The 12,660-nt window shown below is 38.7% G+C and overlaps 2 protein-coding genes across 2 annotated transcripts; one reads left to right on the top strand and one right to left on the bottom strand.

Moving 5' to 3' along the window:
• The first annotated feature begins 1,344 nt into the window (after nucleotides 1–1,344).
• On the top strand, nucleotides 1,345–2,997 carry LOC105112826 (transcription factor MYB44-like). Its single transcript, XM_011008685.1, has one exon. The coding sequence runs from the start codon at nucleotides 1,763–1,765 to the stop codon at nucleotides 2,753–2,755; it is 993 nt and encodes a 330-aa protein (XP_011006987.1). The 5' UTR covers nucleotides 1,345–1,762; the 3' UTR covers nucleotides 2,756–2,997.
• Nucleotides 2,998–3,561: 564 nt separating this feature from the next.
• On the bottom strand, nucleotides 3,562–12,438 carry HMA1 (heavy metal atpase 1). The gene is made up of 13 exons (XM_011008687.1): nucleotides 11,717–12,438; nucleotides 11,483–11,633; nucleotides 11,197–11,381; nucleotides 10,487–10,633; nucleotides 10,106–10,301; nucleotides 8,305–8,417; nucleotides 7,493–7,734; nucleotides 6,572–6,677; nucleotides 6,252–6,416; nucleotides 5,054–5,270; nucleotides 4,669–4,856; nucleotides 4,494–4,580; nucleotides 3,562–3,960 (listed from the first exon to the last, which is right to left on the bottom strand). Exons 1-13 carry the CDS (start codon nucleotides 12,230–12,232, stop codon nucleotides 3,781–3,783), a joined length of 2,493 nt encoding a protein of 830 aa, XP_011006989.1. The 5' UTR covers nucleotides 12,233–12,438; the 3' UTR covers nucleotides 3,562–3,780.
• Between the last annotated feature and the right edge of the window lie 222 nt (nucleotides 12,439–12,660).

A 12,660-nucleotide genomic window follows, 5' to 3' on the forward strand; every position in this document is an offset into this window, starting at 1 on the left:
CTAACTATAAAATCTAAATTATCGAGGGAATCCCAGCGGCAGGCAAACCGAAACGAACGGCCAGAAAATCTAGCTTCATTAGGTTTTTTTTTTTTTTATTGTAATCCGCTGTTTTCAAGAGAGAATCAATAAACTATAAAAATCATATTTTTCAATCGGCACAAGCTACCCTATTTTATTTATTTTTTATTCAACCATGTTATTTTATTAATATTTTGTTTTATTTAAAAAATGTGCTAAAAAAACAAAACAAGCCGGAAGCTGTAGGGAAAGCCTCTGGACACGGGAGCGTGCGCATTCATGGCAATTTGGGACTCTGTATAGTTTAACATTTCCGTACAGGTTCAGATTAGGGGCATGAACGGCTTGGTGACCGGCAAGTGTCGGTGGGGGAGGAGGCCGTTGGCAGGTTTACAGGCTGGCATGTAAATTCAACAGTAATGATTCACACAGTGACTCGGCGACCACATTTGTCGTTTATTGCCAGCTCAGCATTTTTCCGTGCAGCCGCTCCTTTATATATATATATATATATATATATATATATTATTAAAAAGATTAATGAGAAAGGAAGAGTATGAGAGATAATGGTATACAGCCTGGCCGTCCTCAGTCAAATGGAGAGAGATCATGATCATGATCATGATCATGATCACCATAAAGCCCTGCCCAACCAAGCGTTGCCATCTTTTCTCTTGGGATTTTTTGTTGTTGTGTTTTTGATGGGCTAAGCGAGTAGAGTGAGAGTATAATTATGGTCTTTGTCTCTATAACTTCCAAGGTACAATTATGGAAATTTTATCTTCATCGAAATGGTTGCATCCTTATCCTCCGTTACTTTCCAACTGATTTTTGGAATTTCCACTTTCCACACCTTGGGAAGTCGAATTTGGCATTGACTCGGACCCAATCATGTGTTTTTCTTACCCTATCTCAAAGAAACACGATGCGGTGAGTTTTGGCTTCTTTGCTTCTACTATTATGTAATTCTTTCCCTATGATAATTGACTCGGACCCAATCATGTGTTTTTCTTACCCTATCTCAAAGAAACACGATGCGGTGAGTTTTGGCTTCTCTGCTTCTACTATTATGTAATTCTTTCTCTATGATAATAATAATAATAAATAAAATTCAAAATAAAATATATAATAATCTCAAATTTAATAGTTTCTTCGTGTGATGTTAGTTAACGGAGATTGGGGGGTTATTGAAATAAATTAGTTGATTAATTGATAATAGTTGTTAAGAACATGCGTGGGATTTCTGCAAGTCGTCCACTTAATAAGCAAATATGATACTCGGAATGATTCAAAAACAGAAAGAACGCTCCAAACAACACCCAAAGGAGAGAGTGCGATGGACGCTGCTCTCCATTTCCCAAAGCCCCCAGCCAGCCATGGAGATATATTAAAGAGACAGTAACTTGTTCAAATCACTGCTACTAATCATGACGCGTGTCCATTCGCCAGCTGTATCCCAAGAGCCCAACCGCTTACCTCGAACCAACGGTGCCCATAACTCCTCTTCTTCGCCTACCCCCAACCGCCTCTTCCAGTCACCCTCCCACTCCCTTATAACTACTATACCCTCTCCTCATATAAATATAAAATCCCTTCACCACCCCTTTGTTAACAACCTCCTCCCTCCTCCCTCCTCCCAACCTCTCCAGACGCAACAAAAAAAAATAAAAAAATAAAAAAGCCTCGTTTTATGCGAGAAAAAAACACACACAAGAGGGGATTTAGATTCGTGTGTTAGGATATGGCTATTACTAGAAAGGAAATGGATAGGATCAAGGGGCCATGGAGTCCGGAAGAAGATGAGGCGTTACAGAAACTGGTTCAAAAACATGGTGCAAGAAACTGGTCATTGATAAGCAAATCAATCCCTGGCCGATCAGGGAAATCATGCAGGCTCCGGTGGTGCAACCAGCTCTCACCTCAGGTCGAGCACCGACCCTTCACTCCCGATGAAGATGACACGATAATCCGAGCCCATGCTCGTTTCGGCAACAAGTGGGCTACAATCGCTCGTCTCCTCTACGGGCGCACCGATAACGCTATTAAAAACCACTGGAACTCCACCCTGAAACGCAAGTGCTCTTCAATGGCAGAGGATGGCAATTTCTGCAACCGCGAAGGGTATGATGGTAATTTGGATGGTGACAACACGCAGCCCTTGAAGAGATCCGTGAGTGCAGGTTCTGGTGTGCCTGTTTCTACCGGGCTCTATATGAGCCCGGGCAGCCCTTCTGGATCTGACGTCAGCGACTCCAGCTTGCCCGGCTTATCCTCCTCTTATAATTATAATATATACCGGCCCGTTGCGCGAACCGGAGCGGTTATGCCTCCAGTTGAAACGACGTCGTCTTCTGATAACAACAACGACCCGCCTACCTCGCTGAGCTTGTCTCTACCCGGGGCCGATTCCTCTGAGGTGTCCAACCAAGTCGCCGAGCCATCTCAGCTGCCCAAATCCAATACAGTGACACCCCTTTTGACGGGAAGGAACGCACCGGCTCAGGAGGTATCCCCGGCAGTGGGCGGACTGTCCGGGTCTGTGGGGTTCAGTACAGAGTTTATGTCGGTGATGCAAGAGATGATAAGGAAGGAAGTGAGGAATTATATGATGGAACATAGTGGTGTAGGTGGGGGTATGTGTTATCAGGGCATGAGTGGGGAGGGGTTTAGGAATGTTGCAGTGAATAATAGGGTTGGGTTGGTAAAATTAAGTAGTGAAAAATGGACAGGGTAGAAAGGAAACTGGGGCCTCTGTTTTCTCTTTTGGTTAGGGAATAATTTTGGGATTGTACAGAGAGAGAGAGAGAGAGAGAGAGAGAATGTCTATGGGGCAAGGGCGAGAGGAAATCGTAAAAACCTAGACATTTTGTAACCTTGGATCTGGTTCTGACGAGGGAACTGAAAAAAACTTGAAACAAGCACAAGGAAAACAACAAATCTTTCAATTCTAATCCAAGTTTGTCTTTTATATCTCAACTGGGTGTTAATGGTTTCTGTGGATGGCTGTCCTTTTTCTTTCAATTTCTAAATCTAAAATCTTTTTATGCGGAGAGAAGTGAATGATCTTTATAGTAAATTAAAAGAAATGGATCTAGATAAAACGAATGGCACAACTATTTTAGAGGAGTTGCTATGAAGGCGGGAGTTCCTCCGTGTGTTCAATTTCCTTATGCTTTACTATCAAGCAAATTCTATGAGGAAAAGGAAGGTTGTTTTTCAAGCTCCCTTCTTCATCTCAAAGATTTTGGGAGTTCCTCCGTGTGTTCAATTTCCTTGTGCTTTAGTATCAAGCAAATTCTATGAGGGAAAGGAAGGTTGTTTTTCAAGCTCCCTTCATCTCAAAGATTGAAGTATTGGTAATTAGCAGAGCGTGGAAGGAGCTAAATTTGATAAGACAGCTGTTAAACACCGGTTTCCTAGGCCCGCCCGCTATATTTAGTGTTTCGCAGTAATGGCTGGTCGTTGGATTAATCCTGAAGAAAGTGAAGGTGCTCAAAATCTTTAGTTTCAACTACCAAAAAAACCAAGGCAACACTGCAATGCTGTTTCAAATGTGAAGGTCTTCTTCATTTGATTTTTGTGTAAATTGTCAACTCTTTACAATTTGAAGAAGGGATAGAATTGGATTGGACAAAATAGTTACTTCTGCAAAAATACATGGCTTCCTCTGTATCTATGATTCTGACATGCATTCCTGAGCCATATTTTCTTTTCTAGCCAAAAAAAAAAAGGACACTTGAGAAAACCCAAGAATGTGAATCACAAGGGTGCTGCCTCCACGGTGCTTGAGCTTGTGTCATCTGTCACCTTTAACATCACTCTGGATTTCAGTTTCTCTACAACTTGCTGCAAATCATACCTCCAGGACCATTTGGGATCATTCAGAGCACGTATGGAATTGAGGCACACGAGAAGAGTGCCACCTTCATGTAAAAGAACCTGAACGTTTTTACCATTGAAAATCAGTGAGAAATGATGAACTTTTCATCTTCTTTCGATAAATAGTAATAAGCTTTGAGCTTGAAAGTGAAGCAAAGCAATCTCAAAACTGAAAAAATGAACAGAAACCTGAGCAGCTAATGGAGATGGCTTTGGCTGCATGGTTCTGTTGATTGACAACTAAAACACTTACAAGTTGAGCTCTTAGCCAAGTATTCTCGAGTATAAAACCACACAACCCCTTTCAAACCCACAAATCTTTCCCCAGAATGCCGGACTTTCCATTATGCCATCTTGGGGCAAGGAAGGATGAAGCTCACCATTTTCAGTTTGACACGTCAACTAATGAGAGCTGATTTTTTGAAAGTTCATTGAAAGAAACAACACATGATGGAAAACCGCTGTTTATCATTTTTCTATAGGATCTGTTTCAAACATGTTCCCAAATCCTAGAATTTAAAGTACTGCAAAGAGATTCTGGAAACAAATTAATATTAAGGTTCATCAAAGCAAATTATCAAACAGATTCATACCGTCAACCAGAGGGGAAGAAACCCCAAAACAGATGGAAGGGAGGCCAGAAATATTGAAGTTAATGCAAGGGCCACATTTTGCTTGATCTGCATGTACATGTGAGTACATAATGAGGATTCAAGAACTTTATGTCAAGAAATAAAAAATGGCAAGGAGATTGAAGCTAGCAATTACCAGGGAAGTTGTTTGGCGAGACTTGGCAATACAGAATGGAACACCAGAAATGGTATCCCTTAGCAGTAGAACATCAGCAACAGCTATAGCAGTTGCACTGGCCCGTTGAGCAAGCACAATCCCTACAGTTGCAGCAGCAAGTGCCGGTGCATCATTAATACCTTCACCAACCATGACCAGACCTCCCCCTGTGACAAAATTCCAATATCTGTTCAGCAAACCACTGCCGGTTGCATGCACATACAAAATTCAATTAGAGTAACTTGAGAACCCATCTTCAGATCATTCCTTAAAAAAGAGATTGCTTGAGCTTATAAATCATGGAAACTTGAATTAGGAAAACATGTGGCCGCAAAGCGATTTCAAACTCAATGTAAACGCTCACCCATATCCCTCGAGATACCCTTAACTTGATTAAGCTTGTCCTCTGGCTTCAGGCTGCAGTAAACTTCAGAGATGCCCACTGCTTTTGCAACTCTCCAAGCACTTGATTCATGGTCACCAGTTAACATCATTACTCGGAACCTTGCTTGATCTTGCAATTCAGATATGACATCTGAAACCCCTGGTCGTGGTCTATCCTCAAGGTGGATCAATGTTACCTACAGAGTCATAGAGTGACATTTAAAACCAGGAAAATCACAACTGACTGACCAACCCTTCATTTAGTGCCTTCTGTCATGCAGATGAATAGGATGTACATTGTTACAAAGAAGTCATATGCAGTAAAAACCCCAAAGCTTATAGAATTGGTCACAAGACATGTCATTTGTGACAAGGTTCATTGCTTGATACAATTGCGAGCCTTGGGTTGCAGCCACATGGTGCAAGATTCAAATCCAAGCACTCATTTCATGCAAAAGAGCTATAGGAATATTTACAAATTCTCTCTAGCATGAGCTTATCTTGATGGGGTAATAGCCTTCGTATATGATTTTATTGTAGGCTTCACAGAGAAGCATTACCTAGCTACCTCCTCCTCTTGTTCTCTGTGCACCACAAGAGAGCCTAGAAGGAACACAACTTTTCCTAGAATCATCCTTTTAACAATGGGCTGCGCTATAGTCAACCTATTCCTCAACATGTCTTTCTGTGACCAAGCAAGTTTCTAAAAGGCCTTAAAGCATTTCTCTTGTTTCAGACTGTTCACTGAATCACTATGATCAACTTAAGGAAACTATAAAGAATCTCAGGGTTGTTAATAAACTAAAAAACTTGAGACATGCAAAATGTACACATGACTTAAATAGACTTCAATATTGTAGAAAGAGAAAGAGAACTCACTTGGGATACAGTTCAAGTTATTTGCATTTAATTTTAGGCCTAGGAGTTTCCCATGTTACAGGCACAAATGCAAATAGCACTAGGAAGTCAGAAGGTAGCAATCATTCAGATTAATTGTGACTAATATGGTAATATTATCAGTACCAATTTATGACTAGGTGTTGACATATATTAAGCGCATTTGGTACAGAAATTTCATCTACGGTCACAATATCCTTGGAGATTTGAAGTTGGGATAAGAGCAGGTTAGATGGTATCTTTCATGAAATACCAACTCAGCTAAGCAAATGAAGCCTCACCTTTTCTTCAACAGAAAGAGCAGCATGAACAAAATCTCTTCCATAAGAAGATGCATTAACTGCTTCCTTTATCTTTCTTGATTCATCTTCAGATTTACAAAGTGAAGCAATGAACTCTACAGAACCAAGAGATGCTTTCAGCAATTTACCCCCTCCATTTCCTGACTATAAAAAAATTAAAATAACTGGAATTCAATTTGCAGCATGGAAATAAAAAATGAACCTTCAAACACAGGAAATCAAGAGGCAAATAACAATTCAATTTCATCTATTAAATTCAAATGGAAGCCGACTTGTGTATTGAAGAAAAGACAGAGTACCTCAATGTTATTCAGAGTAGCAACAAGACCTTTACCGGGAAAATATTCAAAACTTTCCACAGAAACAGAAGGTAGATCTTTGCCTATACTATGATCCACAACAGCTCTGTATCAAGCAAAAAAGCAATAATTTAACAAAAGAAAGAAGAAGTTGATGTTTATGTTTATGTTCATGTTCATGAGACAGATAAGGTGATAATAAAAATTGAACTTCTGTGATGAGAAAAGACCATGATTAATTCCAACTAGAATCAAGCCACGTGATAATGAGATTCTCAATCCATTTTTAAGTTTCTAAATGAGGAACACGGAATTCCAAGCAATAAAAATATTGAAAGGACCAAACAGCTAATTTCAACCAAAATTGTAATATGCCACAAAAGCATCTCCATACCAAGCTGATCCAGATCCCTAGAAACCTACTTCTTTTCAATTACATTTTCTCTGTATATACATAAGATATACATATGGCATCACTAATAAGAAAAACCCATAGAACATGAAAGGAGCTTTCATTATTGCTACCAAACACCATAACATCTAATGGTTCAATAAGAGTTTCAACCAAGTTTGCATATGCATATTTCATAGAGGGTGGGAATAATGAATACGGAACAACTCAAAACAAGAAGTTTGTATGACACAACAAGATACGATGAAGCACCAATGAAAATAAAATAAGACAATTGAATAAGCTGAAAAAACTCTTTCCTGCCATCAAGCCAAAACTAGATCAACAGGGGAAGCAACGATTAGCAATAAATAAGAAGGCATGTCTTCTTACATTTATATTTTGTTGGTGTGTGTGGGTGCATGTTGTGGGGTAGAGGAGGCGGGGGTGTTAAGTATGTGTATTGTAGTGGGTGCATGTTGTGGGGTAGAGGAGGCAGGGGTGTTAAGTATGTGTATTGTAAGAATTACCTTCCAATAGGGTGAGTAGTGCCCTTTTCCATAGCAGCTGCTACAGCAAGAGCTTCCTTTTCACAACTGGGAATGCAACAAGAAGTGAAATTTGTCCTGTTGTTTCTGATCAGGTGCCCATAAATTGGTTCAATAGCTTTGAACATTAGCCCCCCAGTTGTCAATGTTCCAGTTTTGTCAAATGCTATGGTGTGGCAGGAAGCTAAAGCATCTAGAACCTGGCCTCCTTTAAGCAATATCCCCTTCATACAAAGATAGCAGATAGTTAAACCAGGATTGCCACACACGTGAAGCTTAAATCATAAGAAATTGAGCTCCAGTTTAGCGAAATTTGAAGTTTTTGTTTCCACCATGGTTTTTCTTTTTTCAGTTGTACGAGGTTTAAAATATTCATGTTTCATATTTTAATATCATGTATCAAACATGGGCAACCTAGCGTCATCTATAGATGATATAATTGAAAATGAGACAGTAAAAGCCAGGGGAAAAAAATTCTAATATGCTAATTTCAGATCACACTGTGGTAATACTGCAGTCTTCCAGGGCATAATTAAACATAAATAGAAGATTACCTAATACAAGGTACTCTGGCCGTTCACATACATATAAAATGACAATGATTACAGGGCTCCAGGTAGAGAGTCATGAGAAGTTGAGGACAATGCTAATCAACACCCAAACTTCAACATAACATCTCTGCTTTTCTAAACTCATACATCATCCCTAAAACTACTGCATCCAAAAATATAAAAATTGTCTATATGGTTGTGGCTGAACTTCCTATGAGATTATGGTTAGTAATTCCCATGTACCTTTCTTGCACAGGAACTGATAGCAGTGGCATATGCCAAAGGAGCTACAGCCAAGGCACATGGCGATGCTGCCACCATCAGACCCAGTGCTCTGTAGACTGATCCTCTGCAAACTGCATGATCAACCCAAGCATAAAAAAAAATAGAATGAATGCGTCTCAAAAAGCTATGCTAGTTCATTTCTATGAGAGAGAAATAAATAGAGCTATCACATTAGCATCAAAATACCAAAACAACAAATGGGAAGAAAAAAAACCCAGCAATATCATAAAGGCATTGAACTTAGACTACATGTTTAAGTCAGAAGATATTTGAAGTTTCATTTCTTGGATTATACTGTTGACCCAATATGTTTTATTAAAATCCATAGTACTCCAATTGATATAGCTTTTAGCTAATGCAGAACAATGGAAAATACTTTCATTGTTTTTAAGGGGAAAAACCAACAAAATGTTTTTGGTAGGAGAAAAGGCATTTTTTAGTTTATATGGTGAAGTACATGGAAACCATATCATGGCTTGAATCTTCAAAAAGAAATCAATTTTCTCGGAAGGGCTATCTATAGAAAGTTGCAGAACCAAAGCAGTTTTTCTGATTTTTCCAAATTCATTGTGGAGCAAGTAAAAGCCCAAAAAAATTTCTTTCCTGAGGAAAAGAAAAAGGACTACCAAACTGCAGATTCATATATCACATCGGCCAAGCATCAGGGGGAGAAGAGGGGACCTTGGCTACCCCTGCCCCAAAAATATTCACCCATCCCCTTGTTCATTGTTGCTATATAAGATGCCCTCACAATTCTTCTTCTTTTTTTTCCCAAGAGTAACCCTAAGAAATTCAGCAAGAACTTAATTTTGTACCCTAAGAAGCCAACAATGTCCATTGAAGAACAGAAGATGCTGGAACTTAGCTATTGCAAGAACTTAGCTTCATACCCTTTTAATCTTCTAATATACATCAAATTCCATTACCATGCCAAATCACTAGTCCTATTCCAATTCCAATCTCCCACCACTTTATTATCTGTGTTTTTTTGGTTGATTTTGTCTTTTCTTTGCCCTCCTCATTTTGGTTATTCAATCCTCCAAATACAATTGTCACAATTGTTGATTAAATAAACATTTTATATGATTAGAGGAGTGTAATTGGGTATGTGCATGAGTATAGTTATTTAAGTTAAAAAATAATGCTATGCTAACACATATAAAAAGTGTGTGTAATTATGCTTATTCATCTAGTTATCTTTCCTTATACAAATATATTGTAATTTTTTTAGAAAGCCAACAAGAACATTTTATGCAAATAAAGTTACCATGAAAGGTCTTAAAATTTTAAATATTCATTTCTCAAAACAACAAAGAATGATGGAAACAAAATTGCTTTTCTACAACATTTACAAAAAAAGATTCAAAATTATTTCTTTTCTAGAGAAAAAAAATGATAAATGTATCTAGGATCCCCTTAAAGAGATGTGTGAGCATCACCTGCATATTTCTAAACCAGTGCATCATCCCCCTATGTGAATCATTAAACAAGTAAAAAAAAAGCTTGCATCATCCCCCTATGTGAATCATTAAACCAGTAAAAAAAAAAAGCTCTATTCCAACCACGACGAGTGTGCCAAAGCATGCATGATGTTCGGTTGTTATCAGTAGAATCAAAGCATATGTTCATGAGGCCATCTCTAGGAATAAATGATAAATCCTCAAGCAAAACATTGTTACTACAAGGAAGTCCAATTCAAAGATACAGATGGTTTTCTAAGCTAGAATAAAAGCGGAAAAATACTCTTCCTCCAAGTTACCTGATGTACTCATGAATGGCCACTTGAAAAGAAATGGCCCAAGGAGAGCAATGGCAATTGACAAACCCACAACAACTTTGCTGTATTGCTCACCAAATTCATCCAGCCACCTTTGAAGTTTTGGCTTACTTGATTGTGCTTCTTCAGTCAATTGCACAATCCTACTCAATGTTGACTCTTTCCATGTTTTGGTGGCCTAAGTCAAATTTAGAAAGAAATATAAATAAAAGCAGCATAACAGAAATCTATATTCTAAATGTTAATAAAGGGATAATGCTTCAAACAGGACTTTGAATCATTTATCTAAAGGATCCTGCGAGAGATTGATAGAAAAAATAATAAAAGGCATATCAATTTTCATCATCAGCAAATGTGGCATACCTTGACAATCATTCTTCCATCCACATTCCTTGCACCACCAGGAATTCTGTCTCCAACTTTTGCCTCTAATGGTTTGACTTCTCCAGTCAAGTGCTCAATGGTAATTGTTGCATTACCTTGAAAAACTTCACAATCTACAGGCACAGCCTAAACATAATACCAACCCCTGTTATGAAACTTTGAGTCCCAATATATCATTCAGTCAAAAAGAAGGGTAAAAATCAAGATAAACAATGTGAATACAGCAATCTAATAACTTAAATGGCATGTCATATTAGTCAGAGTATTTGCTTGCTTCAAATTTTCCACCGGATAGTTAACTAGCTAATCATTGAAATGTGGCTAGAGCTGCACTGCCCCTGAACATTGAACTTTTTATTTAGGTTGGTGGAAAGGCATAAGGCAATAAAGTTCAGGTCTACCTTGATAATGAAGTTAAAAACAGAACATTCAGGTAAGGAAGAAACTTTCTGAGGTTTGTTGACATTCAGATTATAATTAATCTAGTTATATTACAACCTCGACTGCAAGAATGTACAGTCTTGAAATGTCATTTCATGAAGCCTTAAAAGCTTAAAATCATGTATTCACATCCAAGAACATATCATAATATGCTAAGCTTTCAACTTAGATTTCATGACATTAGCAATACCAAAACTAAATTCAAATCTTCAGCAATAAGAGAGATAAATAACTTAAAAATCACAGACCTCACCAGTTCCGACCAAAATATAGCATCCCACTTCTATATCATGCACAGGTACACTTTTATACGACAAATCAGAAACATCAGGCGGCTTGTCATCATTTACATCCAACACAAGCGTAGAATCCGGATAATTTTCCTTCAACTCCTTAACATCAATCACCGACCGGCTCGTAAAAAACTCTTCAGCTGCAAATAACAATACAGATTACCGGCCCACATCAACTTTATTTATTCATCACTCGAAAAGGAACAATTTTGATATTCACAACTAACTTTAAAATGGTTACCAATATGAGCTAAATTGAACATTGCAAGAAGTAACCCTCCTTCTAAAGCATTTCCCATAAAAATGGATGCAAAACCCGCAAGGGCCATTAACACATGAATGTTCACTTTTCCACCAGCAATATCAGTAAGGGCATCAAGGGATGCTGAGACCTGGAATCAATCAAACAAACGAATTGCAAGTGAAAAAAAAATGAGTAGGATAAAAGGAGTGATTTTTGGGATGGAAAAGGTACCCCAACGAGAGGGAAGGCGACGAGCATGAGCGCGTTTTGAAGGGGTTTGACAGCAGGTTTGGGAATCATGTAAGGGCAGGCAGCAGCAGTGATAAAAAGAGCAGCTGAACAGCAGCAAAGTTGCAGGTGTTCTCTCAACAAATTGGCTAAGTCCATCCATCCTAGTGCTTTTGCAAATTTTAACAGAGCTCTTTGGGGTCCAGTCAGTTGCGAATCATGGCCTCCGTCATGGTGATGGTGATGACAGCAGTGGTCATGATCGTGGTCGTGGTGGTGTTCGTGGCCGGTGGCGCGAAGGATGACGCGGTGGTTGAAATTGGTGGATCTGGGAGGATGAGAGAGGGAATTGAAGGGAAATTTGGAAGAAAGGGAAGATTGATGGTAAATGACTCGTTTTCGTACAAGTAATTTGGAGGAATGATAATAATAATAATTATTAGCAGCAGCAGAGAGTGAGAGGGATGGTGAAGGGAAGTCGGTGACGCCAATCGCGTGACGGAGGGTGGTGGTTTCCATGGCTCGGGTTGTGAAGGAAGAAATAAATAAACAATTACAATCAGTTCATGGTATGATGGCTCCGGCTCCGGCTCTGGGTGGACTGGGAGTAGTTAGTAACTGACTTGGTACTCTCTATTTATTGATTTTGCCTTTTGGGTTGCGTATTTGAGCAAACAGAAAAAAGGGGAGAGTCATGGTGTTGTTATAGCATGAACACCATCACTATGTGCTCACCACTCATGATTCAAGAAAAGTTTGGGCGTGGGCCCAGCCAAGTTTGTTCACTTGCGGTGCCATTATTTTGCCATGTCACTTTTAGAAATCTTTTTCCAATTAATAGTTTGTTTCAATTTTGTGGTGTGTGCTATGGTAAATTATGTTAGATGGAACACATGATGAAAATATTTTATGTTTTTTTTATGTGTTTTTTTAATATTTTTGATATG

Source organism: Populus euphratica, unplaced genomic scaffold (genome assembly GCF_000495115.2).
Source record: "Populus euphratica unplaced genomic scaffold, PopEup_1.0 scaffold368.1, whole genome shotgun sequence".
Lineage (NCBI taxonomy): Eukaryota > Viridiplantae > Streptophyta > Magnoliopsida > Malpighiales > Salicaceae > Populus > Populus euphratica.